The sequence below is a fragment of the Gossypium arboreum genome, chromosome 6, assembly GCF_025698485.1.
Source record: "Gossypium arboreum isolate Shixiya-1 chromosome 6, ASM2569848v2, whole genome shotgun sequence".
In the NCBI taxonomy this organism is placed as follows: Eukaryota; Viridiplantae; Streptophyta; class Magnoliopsida; order Malvales; family Malvaceae; genus Gossypium; species Gossypium arboreum.
Genome location: NC_069075.1, coordinates 1 through 24679, shown reverse-complemented (window position 1 = coordinate 24679; position 24679 = coordinate 1). Strand labels below are relative to the sequence as shown.

At 34.9% G+C, this 24679-nt stretch overlaps 1 protein-coding gene, 1 long non-coding RNA gene and 2 pseudogenes across 2 annotated transcripts; 1 reads left to right on the top strand and 3 right to left on the bottom strand.

Annotated features, from left to right (window-relative positions):
• Positions 1-526: 526 nt before the first annotated feature.
• LOC108483717 (lysophospholipid acyltransferase 1-like) lies at positions 527-4677 on the bottom strand. Its single transcript, XM_053029677.1, has 8 exons — positions 3862-4677; positions 3317-3372; positions 2533-2752; positions 2013-2422; positions 1421-1506; positions 1203-1266; positions 998-1116; positions 527-806 (listed from the first exon to the last, which is right to left on the bottom strand). Exons 1-8 carry the CDS (start codon positions 4161-4163, stop codon positions 669-671), a joined length of 1395 nt encoding a protein of 464 aa, XP_052885637.1. The 5' UTR covers positions 4164-4677; the 3' UTR covers positions 527-668.
• Positions 4678-7643: 2966 nt separating this feature from the next.
• LOC108481906 (uncharacterized) lies at positions 7644-10893 on the top strand (annotated as a pseudogene).
• A 3316-nt stretch (positions 10894-14209) lies between these two features.
• LOC108481108 (uncharacterized) lies at positions 14210-15536 on the bottom strand (annotated as a pseudogene).
• A 3523-nt stretch (positions 15537-19059) lies between these two features.
• Positions 19060-24679, bottom strand: LOC108481107 (uncharacterized). Its single transcript, XR_008284046.1, has 4 exons — positions 24665-24679; positions 22248-23141; positions 21323-21372; positions 19060-19310 (listed from the first exon to the last, which is right to left on the bottom strand). It is a non-coding gene; the product is annotated as an uncharacterized LOC108481107 (long non-coding RNA).

The following is a 24679-nucleotide window of genomic DNA, read 5'->3' as shown; positions in this document are numbered from 1 at the left end:
TTTATGTATAGTTGTAAATTTAGCTTTAATTCAAAAATATAATAGTAAATATCACAAATTTCAATATCTAAAAGTAATATTAAAATATACCATATCAAAGTTTAAAATTGCATAGCAAAATTCAATCCAGAATTAGAATTTAGTTGTAAAGTACAATCTAATAAAAATAAAGTGACAAAGCCATTAGTTCAAAAGTATAATAGTAAATATCAAAATAAAGTGACAAATTTCAATTAGAATATACTATATCAAAGTTTTGAAAAACCTAAGTTTTATTTATTTATTTTTCTTATTTTTCAATATGCAATGATTGAAAAGAAAATATTTTCTTTCAACTTTTCATCTTTCTTATTAATACTTTTAATATCTTTTTATATTTTTACCCTTATAAACGTGGAAGCAAATTACAATCCCCTGCTTAATGCCAAAAGCAACTAAGATGAATCATGGTTAAAGTGGACGGAGACAAAATGTCAAATTTTGTAAATAATGTTGAAAAGAAACGGATTCGACTAACATTGCACGATTTCAGGAATGGTTTTTCCATAAATTTTATGCGAAACCCACATACAATAACGTTAAACAAAGCCCGAAAATTCCAGTGGTCAAAGCAAACGATACAAATCTAACTCCAAAGAGAAGAAAATTGGCTTTAGCCTACTCAGTACTCACTGCTCTTTACGAGCTTTAAACCTGGCAGGTTTTGCAGGTATTATGTAGCCCAAGATAATCAATGCTATCGGAATCATGGTTCCAATATAATACACACTCCCATATGATGCAAGTGTCTCGTGCTTGCTTAATAGCTGTACGATACAACAAGGGAAGTATATTAAAAGCTAAGTTACGGAAATAATATTATCTTGATCATCCCACACCATCTGTCCAGTGACATGGCCAACCAATTAATAGCTTGATTGGGTGAGCATATTATCACCCAAAGATGATAAATTTCAAAAAATTAATGGTTTAACTTTACTAGAGAGAGAGGAGTAACCATAAAGCCAACACAGGAGTAGTTCAGAACCAAAACTGTGTAAGCAAAGTTCATCACGGCAAATGCTTTCTTCACAAGAGCCATATTTGTGGGTATAGCTTTTTCCCATTGGTAAATAACTGCTCAGAAAGAAAATGTGAGAGGTGAGCAAATAAATGTAATAATACAATGATTGGAATAACAATAACGATGCACAAACCAATACCTCTTGAACCAGCAATCATCAAAGCTGACTGAACAAGGAGTATGATGTACCCAGGATACAGTCCCTAAAACAAATCAGAGAAGGCAAGAACAAAAGGTTAGCACCAGGAAATTTTTGAGTGAATTCTACTATCATATTTTTTAGAATTGCCTTTTACAAAAGGAAGACAAATATAAGAACATCACAAAGATTTTTCGGTAGTGTAGCAAATGACTCACATGCCAAACAGCACTAACGGTCTGTGTGGCCAGTAGCTGGAAAAAACCAGGCTTCTTCCCCTTCTTAACAAGTCTCTCATAAACATCTGCACCAATAGAGTACTATTTTAACTTTTTACTCTGGGTATCTTATGACTTTAGCTTGTATTTGATTCAAATGCCCCAGATATCCAAGAAGTGCTCCATGCTAACAAAACTAAAATAATTGCTGTTACTTTAAAAGCTAAAAGCCATAAAATATTGTAATCAAACGTATAAAAAGTTATATCCAAAAATATATATATATAAAAACTTATTAATTAACTAATTTATCCTTTTCTTCCATGCTTTGACTCATCACACAAAATTTAACATTTGATGGAGATTTAGACAATTGGGGGACATATACCTACCACCGGACAGCATCTAGCCATGAAGAATCCAATAATAATAATAAAAGCCAGAGGATCAACCTTAATGAAATCAGAAACCAATTCCAAAAGTTGTTCATATTGTTAAGCATTATATTTACATGTACAATATACACCAACAGCATATTTAAGCAAAACTGACCAACAAAACACAGAAATGAATAGCAGCTAGAAACACTCACAATGACGAAGCCAGGTGCTAACTTGTATGTTCAAGACAAGTGGTAACAGCACTGAACTCTTTGCTAACTCAAATCCTAGGATATCAACAACCTTTGCTCGATCCCATTTTGGTTTTGGTGGTGAAGATTCAGTCCATCCACTGAAACCCAGGCCAGATATAACCATAGCAGCCTCTGAAATTGACCAGATGAAATAATATTTCCACCGCATTGTAAAACCAGACATATATTGGTAACTCAACTTCCTCCAGAATCCCCATTCTTGGTATGCAGGATCAGTAAACCAGGACAAGGGACGAGATGGTGAAAGGTAAAGAAACATGGCCATACAAAAAGCAGCTTGGACAAGCGCTCGTAGAGTTGCTACATATGGAGATGGTGATGGTCCTTTATCTGAATGAGCCCAAATCTTTAAAAGGGGAGGAGGGCAAGAATAAGAAGAAAGATCACCAAAGTTGCATCCTGGTATCTTCAGAGTAGAAAAGGCATGCAGAAATACAAGCAACATAACAAACTTAACCCCTTCCCTTCAGTCCAGTCAAGGTAGTTCTTCATCTCGTAAACTGGACCAGCAAAGTGACTGCCACAGCACAGGCAGTACCCAAAGTATTCAATCAAAGAAGGTAGCTTAATTAACCGATTTTTTTTCTGAGCCTCACGTAAGTCTTCCTCTTTCAACAATCCATCATTGTAGTTCATTGCACATGAAATGACTTTCAGTGTCAAGACCATCAACGCACCTAAATATCAGAAGAAGGTGCCCCACAATTATCTAACATGTATAAAGTACAAAAGAAATCCCTAGAAAACTGATAATAAAACCATGGGAAACCTTAAATAATAATGTACATAGATGCATTTTCAACAATGTGAATTAAATGTCAAAGCAGGAACTTATTAGGCATTACAGTCCAAACAAAGTGTCAGCTACAAGAACAAAAACCTACAGACATTTACATAAGGTACATGAATCCTCTTCCTCCAATCATTCCTATCAGCCGCCATCCTCTCTTCAAAATCTAATAGATTCATAGAATTTGTTATCACCTCAAACCAGGTCCTTTTTTGGTGCCCCTTCAACCTTTTATCTGCAAGTCATCTGTTTACTCCATTCTTCTAGCAGGTGCATCTTTTGATGTGTCCTAGTCCTATGCAGCCAAAGCAATGCAAATGGTTTTTTCTAACATTATCCTTAGGAGCTATCCCAACTTGGTATCACGATAAACTAATTGCAATAAACAAAGGGTTGAAGATTCATCAATGCTCAATACAGCAATATGAAGGAGAAACTCTAACATGCTTACCAGTGGCATCGATACCTCCTTGCTTCCATGCATCCCCGCTCATGTAATATACATGGCTACAAACATATAAAAAAGGAATAGTCAAGATTCTAAAATAAGTACTATTTACAGAGACTGAGTTTATAGCGCATGCATTAAAAGGATTTTCAAAGAAACTTCAATAGATAATCTAATATCAATCAAGTGTTGCATAAGCAATATTCTTCCCACAAATTTTCACCAGCATCATCAACAACCATATACGTTAAAAGGAATGAAAAGTGTATATGCATTTACTAAAGTATTCAAGAAGACAAACATATAATTTTGTCAGTCAATTTAGCATGAAAACCCAGCAGGCATGACCATCAGGTTTTTCCCCTCTACAACCTTTTCCTAAAGATAAAAATAGAAATAATTCAATTTCTAGAATTACAAACCCAAAAGCATAAATCAAAATGCTGATCTTTTTCAATGTCAAGCATGTAAACAGGACAGAATATAACAATCTTAAGATAAAGTTTTCCCACGAAAAGTTTCTTAACAAAAACCAATGAAAGACTTACCAGCCAATCAAAAAACCGAAACCCAAGAAAAAAGTGATAATCCAACACTTGGGACGATAAAGAACCATTGCAGCATAACCCAACAACATGGGCACCAAAAAGTGCAGATTTGAGGAAAACCCAAATGACAGATAAGAAAGCAACGCTCCCGTAAAGGCTGAGTAAAGATGTTTAGCTAGTGGACCCGGAACAAGTCGCCATAGAAAACTCACCGGTATAGTCGTCACGAAGCATAAAAGGAACCGAATCACTGGCACCGATACCCCGATCGATGCCGCCATAGTCACCATGTCAAGTTCCATGTTCGTTTGGGATTTGATTCAGACCGAACTGAGAAGTGGAAAGGAAGGGAAATGATGGGATCGGGAATGGTAAATAATTTTGATACTGAGAATTCGAAATTTAACCGTGTATTTTGCGTTGCATCTCGAGATGCACGAAACTGGAGATTTGTTCTTGGTTATGATCAAATGCAACCGTGGTCAAGTTAGGTGTTCTGAATATACTTTTATGTTGCTCTGAAGGGTTTTATTTGTTTATTCTCAAATGCGGCATTTTGTCAAGAATTGAATGGAGAGTGATGAGGATGGGTGAGATTGCCGATTGAAGCGCGCCTTAGGTTTGCATAGTAAATTCGATTAAGGTTCAGTTTGTTTGATTGAGAACTATGATATCCCATTCAAGGGAATCCCGGTTCGGTGATATTCCTAATGCGAATCCAGGTGGAGGTATATCCCATTCCAAGGATCTGAGAATTTGAGAATCCCTTCTTTAATTTTTATTGACCACAGCTACTAGTATCAAAGTTATCTTAAATTCACTTCCCATAAGTACTTCTCAATACTAATACTAATCGATCCCAAGGATCGGGTGGAAGCGAGGGGAAATAAATTTGGCTCTAATGCCAATCAATCCCGAGAATCTAAGAATCAGGTGGAAGTAAATTTGGTAATTGAGTATTTTAAAAATCAATTTGATAATTATATTTAAAAGAAATTTTTAAAATTGAATTTGATAATTGAAAGATTAGAAATTTTCAGAGAAATTTTGAAGTGATGTATTGAGTCGTTTTGAAGTTATGAAGTCGTGCCTTTCATTATTTATTTAAAAATAATATTATATTAAGAATATGATAATTTTAAAGAGTGTAAAATATATATATTGAAAATTTATATATTAAGTATAAAATACATAAAACAAGGCCAACAAATATGTAGAGAAATAGAATTTTTTCTACATGTCAATTCATAAATTCAGCGTGTAAAAGCGTAATTTAAAAAGAGCCTTAAATATATTATACATTGGAGATTTTATTTTATTTTAATTTTTAAATTTTGAACTATTTGGGTTAAGAATAATCGGGCTTGGACTTATCTTTTACTGTTTTTAATTTGGTTTCTTTCTTTTGGTTGTAAGCCCAATTAGACTAAAACCCATTGTGTATTTTGATCCATTTATGGAAGTCCAGCTGATTTAAAAAAAAAAAAAAATTCCGAGAAGAAGATGCCCGTTGTCCTCAGTCTTTTCAAATCCCTTTCCTTCCCCATCATTTCATTCCAGAGTTCCCCTTTTCTTCCCTAATTCTCTCTCTCTCTCGCACTCTTTTCAAATTTTTGCTTTCATTCTTTTTAACCTTTGGGTAACCAGAGGCCAAACAAACATCCCCCATTTGTTTCTCGATTCTCTCTCTTCAACTTTTTTCTGTCTTTTTTTTTTTTTAGTTTTGGGTTACGAGAGGCCAAAAAAAAAAAAAAAAAACACATACACGCTACAGTTGGGAAACAGTTTTCGTGAGAGAGATAAACCTAGGTTTTCTCAGTCGTTTCTGTTTTTATGTGATTTTCGAAATCTCCTGTTTCATCGTAGACTGATTTCCAAGTATGAATCTTAACTTTGTCTTTTTCCTTTTCATTTCTGTTTTATGGTTAAACGGGTGTGTTCCTTACATCTGTAAGTGTTCTTGTTTTTCTTAATGTCGGTTCAAAGCTGTTTGAAGAATCTCATGTCTTCTAGGATAGCACCTTATCAGGAAAAAAAAGTGGCTTCGGATTTCATCGTATTAGTTTGCATGAATTTGATTCTTTGAACAATCTGCTTGTGGTGTTTTGGGGTTAATTCAAAATTTTCCGAATCAGTGAATTTATGGTTGATGTGAAAATTTGATTAGGACAATGTGAAAAAGTTATGTTCTAATTTTCTGGACTACCAAGTTTTAGGTATGTCACGGGAAGCCTACTCTCTGTTTACTGGTAAGTTTAACAAGTAAAGATAAATTTAATCTTGAGTGTTAAATGAGGTCGATTTCCTTTAATCTACAGTTTATATATATTTAAGGTCAGGGAATTGTTTTCAATTACTTGAACACTTGGCTGCTTTCATTTAATCTACAATTGATATATATTTAAGGTCACTTTCCTTGTACAAGTGCGGTTTGATAAATTTGGAATTCTGTTTTTGTTTCAGTAATATCAGCAGTATTGACACTGCTTTTCTGGTCTGTTCAGTAATCCATACTGAGCTTTATGTCATTGGAAACCCACTGCGAATTTAACCAATGTTTATTTCCACTCAAGTTCAGGTCAACAGAAAATAACAGAGCTAAGGGGTTTTACCTATGTTTTCTAGCTGAAGTTAGCCTTTGCTCTGTGGTCCCAAAATGGTCAAATTTAAAAACTAATGCAAGTTTGTGAATAATGCAGGAATCCTTGGTGTGAATTGAGGGTCCATCGATAGTGCTGTAACAACTAGTGTAAAGCCAGAGTCCACTGACAATGCAGTGACCCCCAATGTCAAGCCAGAATCACCTGGGAAGATCCAGTAAGTACTTTGTTCATTAACTGAAAGTTTTCTGGTGATCTAAAAATTTGAAAGTTGTGTTTGATGTTTATCTTTAGATATACGCTTATTTGAAGTTTTTCAGAAGATTTAATAGGAAAGTCGTCTTTTAATGTTTCATTTTCCTAGTGAATAGTCTGCTTTAACATTTGAATCTTATTCATGTTCCCTTTTCAATGTGCTTATGTTACGAGCTTCAATATCTAGTAACATTTTTTTAAGAACCTTCATAAAGGCTTTTAACAGCTACCATTTCTTTTAAAAACAAATGCTTTTGGTTATATCTAACCAAGTGAGGGCCTTTATGATTTTAAAGCCTGGGCAAAGAAACATAAAACATATCTACTGCGATGTGATTGAAAATGTATAGATATAATCTTAATGTCATATGGTTATTACTTGCATCATAAAACATATCTACTGCGATGTGGATGCCTTTTGGCTTGCGCACAAAGATTTGTGGTCAAAGCGTGCATAACAATTAAAAGTAATCAAAGCGTGCATAACAATAAGTACTGGGTTTATTTTCATTCTTATTCTGCTCCAGGGATATCCCGTTATATCCCGTTTCGGGATAAGCTATTCCAAGAATATTCCCATCATATCCCGTCCGGTTCGGTATTTTTAGTGCCCGGTTCAGCTGTTTTGGTATCCGGTTCAGATTTTTATGTGTTTGGACCGGGTTACCTGTCATACTTATTCCAGCCAGGGATATCCCAGCTTGGGGTTATCCTATTGAAGGATATCCCGGTTCTGGTATATCCCATTCTGGGGATATCCAGGTGTGGGGTATAGGGGTTTGAGGCTTGGGGCCTGGGTTTAGGTTTGGTCTGGTATTTTTGGGCTTTTGTTTCAGTGTTTTGGGCTGTGGTTCTCTGGTCAACATATGTGCACATCTCACAATCTGAACTATAACTTTAAAATTTAAACATTCTTGTACGATATATATACTCTTTAAGCATAAAAACTTTAATTTTGGTGTTCCCATCAACTATCTCAAAGATTAATTAAAGGGGTAAAATGCAATGTTACCCTGCTCTTGTTTAATCGGTTTTCTCAAATTAATTGTCTTAAATTTGACGATTTAACTTCCACTACATCCAAATTCAAGTCCATTTGCTGTGCTGTGAGTGAATAGGAGAGAGATGAGAAGGGGGAAAATTGCCCCAGGTGGGAATGAAGCGAGAAAAAGGAGCGAGAAAGGAGACTCGAAATCCCTCAATGCCTATTTCAAGCAGAGGAAGTCACGAAAATGCCGGGATCTTGAAGTTGAAAATCAGGAACAAATGAGAGAACCGGGAAATGAAAATAAGGGCAAGCCGGAAAAAGGGTTCTTCGCTTGCTATCTGCTAACCTCTCTCAGCCCTCGTCATAAAGGCCACACCTATATCGGGTCTGATTCTACTGTTCTCTTCCTATATTAATATTTTGCCTCATCCTCACCGTGTTTCTTTCTTATCTCAACATTATGGATGCTAATGCTTCTTTTTTTTGTTGTCAAAGGTTTATATTTTCTCTTTTGGCAAGATATCTTTTCCAATTTTACCTCTTAAGGTTCAGCTTTATGATTCTGTACTTCTCACTCGAGTGTTTTGAATGGTACATGACATTTTCCAAGGCTTTTATTAGATACGTATTTGCACCCTTTGAGGTTTATCTGAGTAAATTCAATTTTAACTCGATGTTTACTTGGTTATGGTCTTTAAATTCAAAATTCGCTTTTTCCCCTTCAAATTTTCTGTGTAGTTTCTTTTCTGGTTCATGTTTGATTCGTTACCACTACCATGAAAAAATTGATGCTACTATCTATGTGGCTTAATAAGTCATTTAAATAATATCAGCTAGCAGTTGTTTTCCTTTGATATGAGGTTCTCTAGTAAAAAATTCAAGCTGACCAAACAGTTTGCAGTTTGAACTATTTATCTAACGGTAGTGTTGCCTAATTGCAGATTTACTGTGAACCCACTGCGTCGAATAAGACAGCACAATGGGGAAATAGGGAGGGTGCTTGGAGGACAAAGAGCCGACGCCCGTGGGAAATGGTTGTGTGCATATATGGTTTTCCAACCAATGTATCTGCTCTTCAGGTCATATATATAATATATATTTTATATTTTATATATAGTCTATAACATGGTTGTATTCGAATCTGTTGCATCACCTTTTGGGCTTCGTAGAAAACTGGCAGGTTATGCTAGAAATGCCATTTATATGTCTATGAATTGGACCATCTCACAAGTCTCATCATTAGCGCTTGTTGATTTTCTTGTATACATGCACTCAGGATTCTAGCTTTCTTGTTGTAAAAAAGAATTTTGTTGGGCTCAACAGCTATATTCTACCTTGAGTTTTCATGCATTTGTATCATCTTTTTTATTCTTATGGTATTTGGTTTGGTTAACTTATTCCAGCGACTGCAGATGAATATCTTCTCACTCTAGATGAGATTTGGCTATGGCAGGAAACCTTTAGTTTAGGGGATTTTTTGGGTTCTTATCTACTTTATTGTGAAATTTAATTGTCTTATGTTGTCCATGCTTAGTTGATGAAATATATAAATGTGTATGTTAAATTGAGCCATAAGGCAACAAGAGATAGAGAATGCCGGATTTTTTTTTAAATGCAGAAAATGCAGCTTTTTGACACTCGAAGAGACATTCTTGATTGGTGAAGAATGCTTCCAAAATTTAAAATTTTCTGAGCTAATTGATTTTATTATATGTATTACTTCCAATAACTGTTCTGACTCATGGCTTATTTCTAATATATAAATGTTTTCTGATGGGTTGATGCCTGCAGTTTGAGTGGGCCTGGCAGCATCCTCAAGAATCAGCGGCTGTGAGGCAAGCAGCTGCAACATTTAAATCCTTCTCTGGTGTCACCAATAAGATAAAACTTGCATATATGATGCTCGCCCTCCCTGCCTGGCAGAGGTATATACTTGCCTTTTATCCCTGATAAATCCTGTTTTGTTTGGGTCAATAGTTGGTTAACCAATGTGTTATATTGTTGTTTGATCAGCTTGAACATCACGGTAAACTACTTCTCAACCAAATACACAAATCATTCTGCTAGTTGCCCAAGCTTGCCGGAGCAGATGAATGTTAAAGTTTCACCAATGGATGAGCTCCCCTGCTATACTGAACCAAATGAATTTGAATACAAAGATGATTGTGATAACTTGGATGAATATGACGAAGTCAGTGATACATGTGAAACTGTTCCAGAAACATATCCAAATGAAGTGGTTATTGTTTCAGCAGATAATTTGCATAGCATCATTCATGAGGCTTGTCATGAACAATCTGAACACATTGAAGAATATGGGACAAGAAAACCAGGGAAGTCATCCAATCTTGGAGTAGGTAATGTAGAGTCACTAGTTTTCTTTCATCCCCCTCCTAGCAAGGCAACCTCAATTGCTACTGGCCTCACCATGGTAAATGCTGCTGAATGTGCAGATATGGGCATTGCTGGGAAGGAGTCTTTGAGGGGCATGCGGTTTAAATATGATGTGGAAGCTGATGAAGATCCACAACGATCGGTAAAAGAGAAGCCATCAACTATTGACAAGGAATATGAAAAGCTAGGGGACACTTGCACTTTTGGAGTATATCACAGGCAGCCTTTTGATGTCATTTGTTCACCAGTACGAGCATCTTCCTCAGTTGTTACTAGCCTTTCTAGTGAAGAGACAGCTGAACGAACCAATATAAGCATTATTGAGAAGGAATGTTGGATTCAGAAGCAATTTTCAGCTTTTGTAGCGACCAGAGGAGATCAACAGTCATGGAGAAAAGGGAAACAATTGACCACTGAAGTTGCAGTTTTGAAAGATCATGTCCCTAGTTTCGATGTCACTCGTGAACCTGAGGTTATAGATTTATTAACCCCATCTCCCTGCTATAGAGTCAGGCCATGCACCAAGAAAAGAAGAATTTCCAAGTTTTCTTCCGAGATCATAGATCTCACTTGAGCTTTGTCTGAGCATAAAATGTTGGGTATGAATTAACAGCAGGATTAAGCGGGCCACAAGAGTAATTGTTTTATCCCTTAAATCAACTGGAAGGTCTGGGTAGGGAATTTTATTCATTTCTACTATGATAATGACCCGGTCTGCTTTAATGCTAATTGATCAGACTAGAAGTAATTGTTTTCATCAAATACTACAATCCTGCCTAGCTGATGATGAGGAAATTACTTCATTTTATGTTGTCTTACCTCCGATCGGGCCAGCTTCTTTCCCATCATTCGAAATTTAAATCCTCAAATATATCTATTCAATTCATAGCTCCCTCATTTCTTCGCCAATTCTCTCTCTCACTTTCTTTTCAATTTTTTCCTATCATTCTTTTTTAGCTTCGGGTAACCACAGGCCAAAAAAACACGCTTCAGTAGGAAGGGAGTTTTCGTGAGAGAGAACACGCTCAAATATATCTTTTCTCTGGCGTTTCTAGTTTTTGTGATTTTTTAAATCCGCACTTCATCTGAGACATAAATGAACACATAATATTTTTCTTGGTAAAACCTTTGTATCTATTGTAGAAATCTCCTGTTTCCCAATTTCTCAATGATCTCTCTCCTATAATGCCATCCAGAGCGAGAACATCACTGTGTAAGAAAAGGCTTTTTAAGTCCAGTTTTACATTGATTTCTTCAAGTTCAAATGGTCGCAACCAAGATGATTCTCTGATCAAACATGGTGAATACTGGGCTCAACATGATGAGCTACACGATGCTTGTTTCAATGCCTCGGAAGTGACCACTGGAAAAACTAATGATAACACGAATGATGGCATGGTTGAGATTTCCGATGATGATAGGTTGGATACGATGTTGGACTTTTCATCTAAGAACATCTGGGAACATGTTGAATCTGATGAATTTATGGAACATGTGCGTCAAGGTTTGGATTCTCAGCCCTCTTCCCTTGGTGGAAATCAGGCCACGTTAATTCAGCTCCCATCTCATATTCTACCATTAAACCCTGATCCCTTGATCTCATCAGCTAGGAGAGTTGGTGATCATGTTGATAGCGATCACCATGGACTTTGTGTACCAGAAAATATGGAGGATTCTCAGAAAGTGTCATGTTTTCACCAGCTCATAATCCCTTATGAACAATTTGCTGACGGGGTTGACCAACTATCCAAATCCCAAGATAGCTCAAAAGGGGAGAGGCAAGTTTCACATTGCTTTCTTAGCTGTGGGATTTATTGAATTCAGGAATAAACATTCCCAGATGAGACTGAAGCCTGGAAACACTGCAACAGTAGAAGATCCAGATGTTTGAAACTGTAAGTTCACATGTGAGACAGAACATTTCACTTGAGTAATATGTTTCTCGGACTTGGTTTAAGCTTTGACCTGAGATCGGTATGTTTCATTTTCTTTTAAGTTTTCTTCATGTATTTAGAAGATGTTTGGAACATCATACTCCGAATGCTCAGAGGGTGCTCAAAAAAAGTGAAGATGTTTGGAACATCTGTTGGGTTTTGTTGTTTGTTGTGATTGGCAGTTATTGTGAGTGCTTTGCAGCAGGGATTTACTGCAAGGATTGTTGTCCATGTGATAATTGGTTGAACAAGCCAGATCATGAGGATATTGTTCTTGATATTTGGCATCAAATTGAATTGCGTAACTGTCTCGCATTTGCTCCACCTATTGTTAACCCACCTAGTGATTCCCCTAATTTTACTGTAATTATAACTTCTATGATCTTACACTTTTTTCCCTTTAAATTTGTGTAATTTGAAAAGTGTTTGACATGATGAACACTCCATCAGCCAGGCACAAAAGCGGATGCAAATGCAGGAGGTCAAAATGCCTAAAATAGTATTGCGAGTGCTATCGGGTATGTTTTAACTTTTTAGCTCCATGTTACTTACGTTGCTCCCAATTTCCTTTTTTATTTTTAAGAACTTGTATTCAAGATCCATGTGTAATATACACCTGAACATAGATATGTTATATGACCCTCCAAGTATATAAAAAAAACTCTAAATTATTAAACAAATCAGTGTTAGACATAGACTGACAACACTCAAGTTTGTGTTTAATAGATAGTTGTCATCTTATTTCCTTTTCGGATGAAAAGTCAACTTGTTAAGATGATATAGTATATGAACTTAATTACCTCTAATCAATCCGACTGCACAAACATTCTTCATTTATTTTTAGGTTAAGGATGCGAATACGAGGATTGTGACAATTCTTTCAGCAAGAAATAAACAGTACGTACATAAAACTGAATAAAACCCAAAGCAATAGAACGAAATAATAAATAATAAAAGGACCCGTCTGACTAACTAAATTAAGGCCCAAAATCAGTCCAGTATATGGGATACAACCTAAGCCGTCCATAGCCCCAAACACTAAAACGAAAGCCCAAAATACCAACCCAACCGTAAGCCTTAAGCATCAAACTCAAGCCCCAAGCCTCAAACCCATAAACCTCAAATTTAAATATCCCAAAAATGGGATACACCCAAACTGGAGTATCCTTCAACAGTATATCGCCAGGTCGGGATATCCCTGAAATGGGATATCCTTAACAAGAATAAGTACGACAGGTATCCCGGTTCAGAAACGTAAAAAATCTGAACTGAGCAAAAAAATCTGAACCGGGAGACAAAACATCTGAACCAGGTACTAAAAATATTGAACCGGGACGGGATATGATGACGATATTGTTGAAATAGTTTATCACGAAACGGAATATGATGGGATACCCCTAGAGCAGAATAAGAATGAAAATTAACTGGAACAAACTGAAAGATTTGTAAGAAACTGTCCTTAAATTCAGAAGGAAACAAACAATCGAAAAAAATAAAACACATAACAAGCAATAAACTATCAAAAAAAATGAGGACATCATAAGATTTAAAAAGACGAATATATACAGTGTTTCATAAGGCTGAACACCAAAACGAAAAACAAAAACACACTGAAAAAACTAAAAAAGAAGCATAAATCTGAAAACTAAAACAGAGATGAAAACCACAACACCCACAGATATAAAAGAAGATAAGCATAGGTCTGAAACTAAAAAAGGAGTGAAAAGAAGAAGTTAGTAGAAGTGAAAATTATACCTGAAATTACAATCCAATGAAGGGTGGGATTTCAATATCCTGCTGTAGCAAGTGTGTTTTTTTGGCATCTGTTTACATAAAGGCTAAAAAAGAAATCAGGAAAAAAAATGGAAAGATACCCAGATAGAATCTGGGTAGTAAAGAAAGGGAGGAAGAGAAAACAAAAAGAAAAAGAAAAAAGAAAAAGAAAAAGAAGGTAAAAATCAGAATAAAGGGAGGAGAAAGAAGGGTCTCTCATCAAGGATTTAGAGAGACGTTGGAAGCTGTTTAATGTATCATTTAATTATCAAAAGACACTATGATACCTGTAGGCCTGATCCGACCTGAACTTGGGAACTTGGACATCGTTAAACTCACAACAGTGGTTTAAAACCAGGCCAAAAATAGGATGAAAAACTGTAAAGTGAATACTCAGGAATGTGTGATTGAGTGAGCTAAGAATCAATCATAATAGTAGGTTGAAAACTCAGTGTTTGAATTGATTGCAACTTGTTAAGAGTTTTTTTTTTCAAGAAACACTTCCTTGCGAATGTCAAATATCTGGTATGCCCTCGAGTTTCAGCAGATGGCGAAGCCATGACTGTCGGAGAACTTGCATTGTCCCCCACGCTTCACTTGAAGGCGGCCTCCTCTTGCGTGGAGGGCATGCAGTGGAATTCCCATCATTGACCTTCGAATGATCCATTTTCCATTCACGGATTTCATACATGCGGAGGTGCATATTACAAGCAAAGCTCGTGATGCTTTAAAAGAAAAACCGCTTGGACAAGATAGGATAACTTGTTTCTAATATGTTACCAGTAAAGTCAGATCTAAGAGTTTCAAATGAACGTTGCACTTGTTCGATGCACGGTGAGAAGGAACACAGAGTTCCATCTTGTTTAAACATGTTTCAAGCTGAAGGAATGGCTAGCCAAAGGCTGCGGTAGGTCCAGAAAAACGGAGTCAGCCAACCCAGAAAACTGATCGGGAAATCCCTCACCCTGAATATCTCGGACTCCCACAGTGACTAAAGTGCTTATTCCAGTCATCTCGAAGTCCTCTCTGTTGAAGGAGTGAAAATCATAAAACATGCCTTCTTTTGCGAACCAACACAGAAGAATCAAAGAAAAATAAACAACCATCCTTGGATCTTTCTATTATCAGTTAGACAAACAAAAACCATATAATGGGATAACATATGCATCATAAATGAGTCCTACGCAAGGTTCCACAAAACCGAGATAATTTCGAGACTACGAAGCATGACAGCAACAGAATCTCGTATTTCAAAGAATACATCTACCTGAACAGACTTCTTAAATCTACCTAGAATTCAAGCTCAACCTAAGCAGTTTCTGAAATCATATTTCATAACAATCTTTGAAACCAAAATTTCATAACAATGCACTCACTAATGAAACTAATAAAGATCTGTAAACCGAGACAATGAAGTATCACGGCAACAAAATGTAGATCTATGAAGACATCAACTCAAGATAACCCAGTATTCAAGTTTAACCTAATATCAACAAAATAATAATAATCTAATTGGGATGCTTGTTGATATTGTTTGCTAATTGCAAAGGTTTTTGTCGATTTGGGCTTCATGATCATTTACGGTGGAGATTGATTTGGGCTTCATGATCATTTACAGTAGAGATTGTCATGATTCGTGTATGCATATATGTTTTCTTTTTGATACTACTAGGTGCTTGCATTAGTTTGTTGGTTATGATTTGCAAATAGATTTTAATTGAAAGTTTTAAATAAACTATGGTATCTCTGTACATCAGCTGAATAGGAAGTTTTGTGTGATTATGAATATATCCATATAGTGAAAATATTCTGATATTAGAATTACATTAATCTGTGTTATCTAATCTTATATGAAGAGAAACTGAGTTGTAATATTTTAAATGAATGAGTTCTAGTCGCAATCCTTAAATTAACATAATTTTAATTTGCTTATTGGTTGATGCTTTTTTACTTGTATGGGTATTTTTATGATTTTTTTTTTCTGCTTTGTAAATCCTTTTCTTTGCCTTTTCATCTCTGTTTTTAGGTTAAGTAGTATGCTTCTCTTTACTTCTATTTTCAGTGTATTTTTGTCATGGTTTTTAGTTTCACCTTTAAATTTCAGTGTGTTTTTGTCTTGGTTTTTGGTTTCACCTTTAAAAGAATCACGGTTTCATTCCTTAATGGAAACGACAGAAGTTAGTGGTTAGATACCAAAATTGATAATTAAGTACCAAAATGTGAATAAAAATTTAAGTAACAAAAATGATATGCAAATATTGATAGGAATAGGCCATAAATCCATGAGATAAATTGAGCTTCTAAATATATCCGTACAATGAAAAACCCTAATAAAAGCTTAAAGCAATATCCATTATTCATCATTGTTGGCAGAAATTGTCTTTAGAGTTAAATTGCATATACCCCTCCTTGGTTGTGTCAAAATAGATGACCTTACCAATGTGCAGAAAGTATGTCACCGAGTCTAGAATTAAAAAGCTCATCACCAAGTTATTTCAATCCATCAACTTATTGCAATCACTAAAAAACTTGTAAGGTGTGTAATGAAACAAACATAAAGCTCAAAAATGTCCGATGAAATAATTTAGTGTTAGAATTTGCAATTTGTGTATCCAAGGCTTGTTCATCTGTTTTCTATGTCATAATCATGTTTAAGGTGTCATGTATTTATTATAACAAACTGAAAGAAGATAAGATTCACTTGATAGTTCCAAATTAAGTAGTGCGTTTAATCACCTTTTTGGTGCAATCGCACTGGTGCTCTCTATTTGGATGACAAAATTCAGTACAGTAAGCTTATGTGACCATCAGTGAAATAAAAAATTTTCACCGGTGAAATAAGAAATTTTCATCAGTTAAATCTCACTGGACTTTACTTCCTAATTTAGCCTTCCGCCAATTGTTGTCTTTTAATGTCTTCATTTTATTTTAAAGATTATAGTTTTATTTATCAGTTATTAGTTTTATTTAAGATCTTAAAATAAAATTTAAAATAATTTAGATAATTTCTATTTTAAATAAATCATTATATTTATTTAATACTTTTTATTTTAATAATATTTAATTTTATATAGTTTAATAAATATATGAAAAATAAGTAGAAATATAATTGATAAAATTACACATAAATGAATAGATTTTAATATTTTATTAAATAAATTTATAAATTCACATATTTTAATAATTTTATAAAAGTAAAATAATTTAAAAAACTTCTATTATATATCAATTCTAATATGATGTCCTTAATAGTCATTTTTTATTCTCACCTCACCGCTACAGCTGCGTTTGAATCCAAACACATTTATAGTAATTAATCTCACCGCCACCGCTGTTTTTAACCTCACCGGAACTAAACACACAGCCCATCCAAACTAAGGCTACATTTAGATGAGCTTTTTTCACTAGTGAAGCACAGTTGGAGTACTTAACCTCATTGGTCTGCTGCTTGGTTCACCAATCCAATGCAATGAAAAAGAAATTCAATCTCACTACAACAGTGAAACGGGACTGAAGCAAAGAGCAGCTAAGCCTTAGTACGATAACAAACTGTTGATGACCTTCTCATCCAAGTCCATATGGAATTAATCACAATTCTATAAAAATATTTGTAAAATATACCGAAGAACAATTAAGGCCATATTTCTTTTGTTACCAATAAAATATCTTTTACTAGAAAGTCATTTATCTCTTCACTAAAAAAGGGAGGAAAAAAGAAAAATGAAGATACCAAAAAGGTGCTAAGTGCATGTGTCAGAAAGATGAAATGAAGCAGGAAAAGGGTCATTGTAAAGAGCAGAAATGTATCACATTACAGAAGAGAAGATGCATAACACGTTTGAGAAAGGAGAACAAATTGAGAAGGTTGGTCGGTATTAAAATCTTTACCAGAAGTTATAGCTTTAAAGCTTTCGGCCAATGGAAGCAAAATTCAAAGCTAATTAAAATTTTCTTCACTGCAACAGTGAGTACTGATATTTCTTTGTTACGAAAGAAATAAAATAATAAGGATTTTTCATTAAGGCAACAATAAACAGCAAACATCACATACATCAACTTCAAAACATCATACCAAACAATCCCCTAGCTGCTAATCCACACACCCTCGACAGCTTCAATACAGTTACATACAATATCTTTACCTGATTCAAACAACCTAATCGAGCTTTGTTACATACAATACCTCTACTTGATTCAGCTCACCTAATCAAGCTTTGTACATTAGGTCTCTAATTTTAGTTGCGGACATATTCCTGATTTTGCTAATGCTAACAACATTTTCATTTGTTCGATTTGGAATGGATCTTCCAAAGTTTCAGCTAGCATTCCTGAAAGCTACTTAAACTCTAATTCATAGCCTTCACCAGTTTTCATCATCAAAATTATCTAAAATTTTAAACGTGGTCCACTTAACTTCTCTTGGAAGTGATAAACTCTTTCCATTAACAATTATGAAGCCAATTGCATTCTTTCTAACTCTTACTTGAACATGAAAAACCCTTTTGTTAAGACAACTTTCACTAATAACTGACAACACTCGCAAAAGCAAACAAAGGACAAAGACATTTCAGAACCAATATGTAGAATTAAAACATCAGTAGCACAAGTCAACCAAAACTCAAACACCAAGTAAGAACAGACAGCACCAGGACATGGAAATACCAATAATCGCACAGAGAACTCAATAAAAAAAGAACAAATATGACCCTCAGGCCATGAAAATACTTCCCTTCAAATGCCAACCTTACCTAATACATCTGCTATCTCATTTCCCTGAAAACATTTGACCAGCTGACTGATCCAATTAATGAACCTAATAATTTCAAGGCATAAGGCCACTTCCACGTTCATTCCTTAGAATCCATCCTCTTATATGCAATAAGCATCCCTCAAAATTCCAACAAATTCTCATCTATTACCCTTAGCAAGACCACTAGTGAAAATAAATTAAACAAAAATAAAAAACACAGCCCTTTATATAGACAGCTCTTAAGACAAACAAATGAACCTCTACTCTCTCATTCTAACTTAGAATGTGTTACCCCACAAGTCTCGATGCATTACTTTAGGCCAATAACGGGCTACTTGTCAAAATGCACAAGGACGACGTATCTTCTCCAACTTATAAGGGCAGGGGGTGTTTGCATTTCTATCCATTTTAAGATAAAAATCGAAAAGGTCAAAAGTAGTGCCTTTCTAATTGTTAAAAGCCAGACCAAGTTCCAGGTCGAGACCAGAATTTGGTCGAGGGAAATTTGTTTTAAGAAACAAATAAATATATATATATATATAATGAGCATCACCTGTTGCAAGAATCAAGCCATAGTTCAAGAAGGAAAAAAAAAAGGCCTGATTTCTAAAATATCTTTCCAGCGTACAAATAAGCAGTGACTGAATCTGCAGAATTTAAAATCAGAAGTAAAAAGAAAAAGAAAAAAGATCAGAACCTCATCATCTTCATACACCACGGTAGCTGGTATTTCCTTCTTGATGATTTTGTCAAATCTGAAAAAAAAAAAAAAAGTAAATGAGAAGGAATGATCTGCTGATTCACATCGAAGTGAAAAGGGAAGGAACATTTACTGTCGAGAATTATTCTAAAAAGAAAAGAATTCTTTTTTTTCTAAAAGAAGAAATTGATGCATAAAGGAGAAGGAGAAATATAGGGCTGGGCTGACATGGTAGGAGAATCAGAGGGAGCAGCAGCAAGGGCAGCTTCTTTCTCCAAAGCCATGAGGGAAGATGCCAGAGGCAAAGGGTTAAGTGAGAACTCAAAACAAACAATCGGTTCTTTATTTCATCATTCATCTATAAATATAATCACTAACCCTAGTTTCTTGCCTTTTTGCATTGGATGAAAAATTTATATAAAAATTATATTTAATATAAATTTGTGTAAGCACAGTTAGGTCTGAACCAGGGCAGTGATAAATATATATTTGTGATTATTTCATATAAATATAAATCACAAACCGCACAGTTAGGTTGAAAGGTACTCGCCACATATGCCAAGCTCACTTCCATGCATACCTAGCTAAAGGATAAGCACTGTATAACTTATGCATATTATAAATAATTACTGACATTCCTCAAGCTTTGAAGGAATAAATATCATGAGCATACTCCATTGGCGAGTACCTTTCAACCTTTTCAGGCATACCTCAATGAAGGTACAATTATACAAGTAATTACAAGTTTTTCAGGGAAAAATATTCTGCAATGTTCAAGCACATATTTCAAGGAACTTAGCTTTCAATGCATACTTCTACTTCTCAAACGCTTAACCTACGAGACATACTTTCTATTCTTAAACACAGCCTTCAAGGCATACTTCATTTTCTTTGGCACTTAGCCTTTAAGGCAAACTTCGTCTTCTCAAATACTTAGCCTTCAAGGCATGCTTTGTCTTCCAAGACATTTAGCCTTCCAAGGCATACTTTGTCTTCTTAGACACAGCCTTCAATGCATACTTCAACTTCTCAAACAACTAAACTTTTCAAAAACAAAGCCTCTTCAGGCACATTTAACCTTTTTAGGTAAAGAGCGTTTCTAAGAACACCTAGCACATTTATACTTTGCCTCCAAGGCTTCATGCATTCATAATTTGAATGTTTACACCTTGCCTTCAAGGCCTTGTGTGAATTTCACAAGAACAATCAAAACACAAACTTCGCAAAAATTTCCTCCAATTTTATGAAACAAAGTAGGCAGAAAATTTTCTAGACAGAACTTGCCCGGAACATAGAGACTTCACTAATACTTTTTGTCTCAGGTAAGGTTACTTTATAACCTTCCCTTCAACTGAGGGACAGATCCTCACTTAACATACCTTCACCAGACCTCATCAATTGGGACAACAACACCAAACAGAATAACCCCGCTAATCACCACCCTCTGCCCAAGGCCACGTCACGCCAAGCTAAACCACACTGTTGACACTACTCTTTATCCTCGTTACATCAAATCACATAGCCGCCCTAATATGGCACCCACTTTGAATAACAAGCCCACCAATAAAAAAAAGGACACATGGCTTATAAGTGTTCCCCTTAAATACTCCCCTCAAACCTAATAACAAGAGGGGACCAATCTATCTACTACCAGGTACAACTCTCGGCCCATCGAGTGAACTGCCTCCAACCTTCTTGCCACATTCTTATATTGTATCAACAAAACCCTCAGTTTAATAAAGTTTAGGTTTTTTAATATTTTTTATTAAAATGTATATTATTATATAGTTTACGTTAAGTATTTTATCTTTTACAGCACTAGAAGAGATCTACTTGAACAACAGTTTTTTATAAAAGATCTAGGCCAAACAAATCCTAAGCATCCAATTTCAAAACGAACATGTCAGTTGATCCAATATTTCAAGAAGAGAGCAGGAAAATACCAAAAGCTTATTTGAAGAAACACAATTATTGGTTAAGCAGATGCTTTAAATCAAATTGCTTCCGGGAACTGGGACCAATTCAGAGCAGTAATATAAATAACATCAGGCATGATTCTCTACTTACATACTCCAGACCTCCTAAAGCTGGGAAATGCCAAAACACCATTGCCAAGTCTGATAGAAAATAACCAATAGAGAACCGTAAAAGAGAATGATTAGGAAAAAACAATAAGAAATATGTTTCAAGTTAACCAACAACAAACAATACCAAGCATGTTACAGGCAAAGTTGAAGGAAAAGAAAGTCATTATGATCAAAGTGTAGCAAATTGTAAAGCAGCATTGAACATATTTTGCAAGCAAAGACTTATAGACCAAATATTAGTGCATCTTATAGTCTAATTTGAACTCCCAAGGCTATGTTAATCAAAGGAAAAGAACAAACCCAGACAATCAGTTCACATATTGATTTTCTTTTTTCAATGTTGTCATAGTGTGTAAATGTTGAGGGTTAAAATCTCCAATTCTTATCAATATCAACAAGCATCCCAATTAGATTATTATTATTATTATTTTTAAACTAAAGTACAGACTTTTTGAGAAAACCAAGAAACAGAATGTCACAACTCACAACAAATTAAAAAGACATGTTATTACCATCCAGAAAAACTACCAAATAAACTCTACATGCGTCACAACTCCCACCGGATTCCTAGAACTAAAATCAAGCCAACACAGATGCAGTAAACAATTTACGTACGGATGCTTTTTGTTTAGGCAATTAGTATTCTGCTAAGCAAAGACTTAGAAGAAATAGAAAATAACACAAAAGCTATAATATTAAACAGAGGGAAACAAACAATCCAAAAATAAAGAACAACGTATACTAGACGATAAACAAACAAAAATGAAGAGCATGACCGACATCTGTAGATTTGAAAGACGGAATGAAACAGTGATTTCTAAAGCTGAAAACCAAAAACCCTACGAAAAACCCACTGAAATACAAGTGAAAAAGCATGGAGCTGAAACTAAAAAAGAGATTGATACCTGAAATGAGTCTCCGTTGAAGCAGCGAATTTCAAAAATCACAAAAACCAGAAACGCCAGAGAAAACTTAGGGTTTCTCTCTCACGAAAACTCTCTTAGAGAGAAGAAAACAAGAGAAAGAAGAAAAATAGTAGAAAAAAAAGAGGAAAAGAGGAGAGACTAAAGGGAGAACAGTGAGAGAGATGCATGAACAAAGAGTTTTTATATTGTTTATTTTGAAAACGGTTTGAATTTTATCTGTTTTTTTAAATATCGGACTGGATATTAAAATAATTAAATAAACAGTATGTACATAAAGCTGAATAAATCCCAAAGCAAGAGAATGAAATCATAATAAATGGGCCCATCTGACTAACTAAATCAATGCCCAAAATCTAAGAATCCAAAACCAGTCCAGTATCAGCTGGCATCCACTCCGTGAATTCCTCACCCAAAACCCTATCAGACTATCCCACGACAGTAAGTTGAAAAAAGAAGCAATTATTCCACATCATTAAGCTGAAGTTCTATGGTAAGATCAATAAACAAGAAAAGAAAAAAAAGGGAGCAGCTAAATAGAGTTTTAAAGATATAATAGGAGCATCATTAGTGCCATCTCCAGATACAACAACATTCCCCTCTTTCTTGATGCTTGCAGAAGCAAAAGTTTATCATTGGGTAATAATCAGCATATTGTCTATGATAATAACATAATTAATTTAAATATCATGTTATTGTTTTTAAGCTGAAAAAAAGTTCAGAAAATGAACGGAGGAGCAAAGCATACAAATATTTGCTTAACAACTTTTTTCTCTTTGCAAATCAGATAGCAAACTCAAAACTTTCCCTTCAATGAGATTAGGCTCCGAAGTGTCCACATTTGACGGTCTCTAAAGTAATGACCAAGCATACCACCTATGGCACATAGAAAATAGAAGTCTGTAATTGATCATATTAAGATAAATAATCAACCTCCAACAACAAGGACCACAAAGAGACCAATTATTCCAGTGTGAGCAAAATGAAAAGAAAGCAAACAAAGGAAAATACCACAAGAAAAAATCATCTTCAAGCATCATTAAAAACAGAAGTCACTAACTGTGATAATATTTAAGTTCTGCTATAATCAGAATAAATGTACACACAAAAATTAGGACAACATGAACCTTTCAATTTATGATAAGATTTAAGTTCTTGCAAGGCTAAAATGCAAAAGCAATGACTCAATTAAGTTTTCTCAACCCTCAAAAATAATCCAGTTTAAAAATCAGTTCAGGGCTTAGGCAAATTGGATTTTAATTGCTAAATAAACAAAGAGCCCCAAAATATAGAGATGCGAAATGTTTTATCCTACAAGAGCACTCACTATATATTTAGCCCACAATGCAGGAGAAAGGTAAGCATGAACACAACCGAGAAATGTGCTGTACCAGCATTCCTATATAATGAGCTTAAAGCCCTCTCTTATAACAAATGGAACTTAATCGAAATCAAATGCCCCTATAGAAAAATGAGCCTAAGTCAAAATTAAAGTGCAAAAGTCATTGTGAAATGATTATCTAAGAACTATGTACATTCTGTATTCTAAAAGTGAAATGTGAATTCCATCGTACTGATAACAAATCTAATACTGCAGTTCTAGGCAGTCCTAAATAGATTAACCAAAGTTAAAGTGGTTTAAATCTAATTTTCAGTCGGTTTCGATAATTTCCCAAATATTCCACAAACTTTGGCAACTTAGAACAAACCTAATAAACTACTCCAACTTGGGCATGGACGGCAAATGTAGATATGGATAACTTTGGCCCAAAATTCAAAGATACAGGTCTAAAAGTGGAACCACTACCAGGGTCTTTTAGTCGTCAGTGTGGAGCTGTCTTATCCTAAGTTTCCCAAACCCTTTTATGATTCATTTGAGGTTAGAATCTCTGGAAGGCAGGTCTTTTATGAGCGTCAGCACAATTTAGTTGCATCATTGTTGGTGCCAAACCATTTTTTTCTCAGCCAACCTATTCTTCCTCTCTGTTTTAAGGTACTATTCACAGCCATTCTCTTTTTCTTAATTGCCAATTTCAAAGCCTATTCCTAAATTCTAGATAAAAAGAAATGGTAAAAACTGCCCGAATATGATTCAAAGCAATTTTATACTACCATAACTATTACCATTCCCAGAAAAAAAAAAAAAAAGGAACCTATGGAGCTAATCTATCAACAAGATTAAGAAAAAAATTTTAAGTAACACGAACCAGAGAAGGCTGAGGATGTTTTACCGAGTGCCAAGATTAGAGTGTATTGAATTTATAAAAGATGGAAATGAAAAAGAAGATTAATAAAAGCCATTGAATTTGACCGAAATCTACGAAGATGAAAGATCTGAAAAAAATTCCAATCCACCAAAAATGTCGTTGATGAAAGCAAAAGCATATTGGACTACTTACTAGGTTGCAGGTGAT